At 34.7% G+C, this 3,742-nt stretch overlaps 1 protein-coding gene across 1 annotated transcript; it reads left to right on the top strand.

Annotated features, from left to right (window-relative positions):
- Window positions 1-271: 271 nt before the first annotated feature.
- On the top strand, window positions 272-3,296 carry LOC107019070 (probable LRR receptor-like serine/threonine-protein kinase At1g34110). The gene is made up of 4 exons (XM_015219653.1): window positions 272-1,166; window positions 1,242-1,903; window positions 2,483-2,551; window positions 3,273-3,296. The coding sequence occupies exons 1-4, from the start codon at window positions 272-274 to the stop codon at window positions 3,294-3,296; spliced, it is 1,650 nt and encodes a 549-aa protein (XP_015075139.1).
- Window positions 3,297-3,742: the final 446 nt, after the last annotated feature.

Below are 3,742 nucleotides of genomic sequence, written 5' to 3'. Positions count from 1 at the left end.
GATAAGGTTGTTGGAGAAAAAAGTTTTCGAATGTTACAACAATTTCGATCAAAATTAGAATATATTTTAGATCCTTTTCCCTATTTTAAAATATGCAAATTCTCTAAAAAGTTTTACTTATCGTAATTGGTTTCGTAAAATCAAGGGGAGAAAAACAAAGTACCTAAATTGATTTTCAGAAATTAAAAATCACGTGCAACCCACCTGGTAGTGTTATAAATAGAATACCACAACATTATAGTTATCATTAAATTTGATATCTATATTAGTTATGGACAGAAGTTCCACTCTCCTCTTTTTTCTTATAATTTTCATTCTACTATTACTACATGCCAATGCTAATAATATTAGCACTGATGAATCTGCTCTTCTTGAACTTAAATCACACATTTCTAACAATATCATAGCAACAAACTGGTCTGCTTCCGTCCCGGTTTGCAGCTGGATTGGAATCACTTGCAGCTCCCGTCACCATCGAGTCACTTCTTTAAACATTTCTAGCATGCAACTTTATGGTACCATTCCTCCGCACATTGGAAACCTCTCATTTATTTCTTCCCTTGATTTCAGTAACAACACTTTTCATGGAGATTTGCCACAAGAATTGGCTCATTTGCAGAGGTTGAAATCAATTAATGTCACAAGCAATAACTTCACCGGAGCCATTCCATCATTTTTAAGTTTGTTACCATACCTACGCTTTGTGCAACTATCAAGCAACCAATTTTCTGGGAAAATTCCATCCTCCCTTTCCAATATAACAAAGCTGCAAATGTTATTCTTGGAGAGAATTTTTCTTGAAGGAGAGATCCCTCGAGAAATCGGTGATCTTTGTTACTTGACTATCCTAGACCTGCAAATTAATCAACTTAGTGGCTCTATACCACCATCCATTTTTAACATTACTACAATGCATGTGATTGCTCTTACGGATAGCAATCTTACTGGAAATCTTCCTATAACTATATGTGATCATCTTCCAGACTTGAAAGGACTTTACCTCAGTAAAAACTCCCTAGATGGAGTTATTCCACCAAACCTGGAGAAATGCAGAAAGCTTCAAAAATTGGAATTGGGTGACAATGAGTTTATTGGAACTTTACCAAGAGAGCTAGCTAACTTAACAGCTCTTACATATTTATCTATTTCAGATCTGCATTTGGAAGGTAGTATGAAATTTTCTTCTTTTTCTCTTTTCCACCAAACTTGGTACTCATGATATATTTCCTGAAAACTGACAGGTGAGATACGAATGGAGTTCGGTAATCTTCAGAAACTTCACGAGTTGGATTTAGCACAGAATGAGCTAACTGGCTCTGTTCCTCACAACATTTTCAACATGTCAGCACTGCAGAATATAGATTTTGGAGAAAATAAGCTTTCAGGTACTCTACCTTCAGATTTAGGTCGTGGAATGCCCAATCTAGAAATATTTTATTGTGGAGGAAATAATCTGAGTGGTTTTATCTCTGCTTCAATCTCAAATTCATCAAAACTCAGACAACTTGACCTCTCACGAAATAGTTTCACAGGTACAATTCCTAAATCACTTGGTAACTTAAAATACCTTGAGTTACTTCACTTGCTGTCGAATAATTTTGTCAGCGATTCAACATTGAGCTTCCTTGTATCATTGACAAACTGTAGGAATCTAAGAGCACTCACGTTAGCAGGTAATCTGTTGGATGGTGTATTGCCTGCAACTGTTGGTAATTTCTCAAACTCCTTGCAAATTTTTGAAGCATCTAAATGTAAACTGAAGGGTGTCATTCCTCGAGAAATTGGTAATCTTACTGGACTGAAAAGGATTGGTATGTTTAACAATGACTTAACTGGACATATTCCAAAATATTGTACATGGCATGTCGATCCTTTAAGAACTTTACTTATTGAACAACAAAATGTTTATATTGGAGTAGTGTTTTTCTTTATTTATTGTAGTCTATTTGAATATTTTTTTACTAAACCTGATTTTAGGAGCTTGTACGTTTTCTATATTAAGCAATATTTTATCACGTAAAACGCCTATGTATTTCTACTAGTTCTGGCATCATGTTGTTGCAGGATAAATTAAAGACAGAACATAAAGAATTAGAAGACTAGCTACTTGAACCAGCAGCTACAGTTCCTACTGCTTCAGTTTATGTTCCTGCAGGAAAGCAAGCTGCTCAGCCCACTCCTTATAAGTGTACCCTCTTAGCTAAACTTCGTTATCTAGCTCACTTGAATTTATCTTAGCTGAAGAAGATGAACTTGCTGAATGAACTTGCTTTTTGATGAAGTGTATGTACCCTATTAGCTAAACTTTGTTATCTAGCTCACTTGAATTTATCTATTATCAATACTCATTTTTTCATGTTATTGCTTTTCACTGTTCTACATGACTTTTTAAAAAAGAGATGATCTAAGTTGACTCTTGTTGTGATAACTATGCACTTTCTAGTAATAACATGCATTTTGCTTTCTTGATTTTCTTTTGCAGGATGGGCCTTTGCCTCCATGTTTATCAGTCGAATCATCATCTACATATGCTTCTAGTGTATCGCCGAAGGTCAGTTAGTTTGTTAGTCTTGGCAGTGATTTACTCCCCCATTTAAGAGTTTATTAGCTTTATAGAAGTAGTGTTTTTACTAAAAAAAACTCTTAAATAAGATTCGACTGGTTACACCATGACAATGGGGCCTTTCCAAAGTGTAATTAGCATGTAAAAGTATTTTTAACACTGGTGTGAACAGGCACAATACTTCAGAAGTTCATGTCTTCCAATAGTTTGTTTGAGCTGGATATTATGCCAGCTATAAATTGTTGGTGTGTTGATTTGCCTAAGACAATGATGAAAGCAAAAATATCTCAGCATCATAACAAAGCAAGTAGCATTGTGTATTTTACTATGTGGATATGTTGTGTGTTATCTCTTCAGATCAAACGCCCGGTTCACCTTCACATTTCTTGTTGCAATGTCGTAGGAACATATGGTTGGATTGAATTTTCAAGATATACCAGGGTGTGTTGGATCTAACCTGCTTCACCTATTGATGCAAGTAGTGCACAAGCTGTAAGAGGCACAAATCTTCCATATTCTTCTGGGTAAGCTCAAGATTCGGTTCTTCAAAAGGTATTTTGTATTTCAAATTCACTATTAATAGTGTCAATATTGTTTTTCTTCTAGTTTAGTTGGTGTTCTTGGTAATGAAATTCAAAACTTATTTTTACTTGTCTAAGTTTAGTCCACCAATTTATAACTGTTAACAATGTTTTTGTTTTTGGTTTAGGCACTCGAATCGTTAGTTGAATAACTGTTCTTTTAGTATTGTACAATTGAGGAGACTGTGGCTAACACATTATGTTTTATGGCAAATGCCAATGGTGTTCAATTAAAAAATGATGACACTATTTTCTACCTTTAGCTTCCGAATCCAGCTCATTGTAAAGGCTATTGTAGCTGGTCTTTTAATGGTCTGTCTGCACCTTTATGAAGCTACTGCTATTTTATTAATATTGGTGTCTGTTAGCTAGGTGGTTGTGGCTGTTAGTATTAATGTGGTGCATCATGTGATTAGAATGTCTACATGCTAGACAATTATAATACTATTGTTATTAGTATAGAGTTTAATGGTTTGCAAACCTTTACCTTTGTAGGGTAGAGAAACCATCTAGAGCTTGATCATCAATAGAAGATCTTGTGGGTAGATTTATTATGTTTGATAGATCCTTAATGGTTACTTATTTAAACTACAGACAA

This window comes from Solanum pennellii, chromosome 1, assembly GCF_001406875.1.
Source record: "Solanum pennellii chromosome 1, SPENNV200".
NCBI lineage: Eukaryota > Viridiplantae > Streptophyta > Magnoliopsida > Solanales > Solanaceae > Solanum > Solanum pennellii.
Note: the sequence above shows the minus strand (reverse complement) of the source record. Positions and strands in the feature narration are given on the sequence as shown.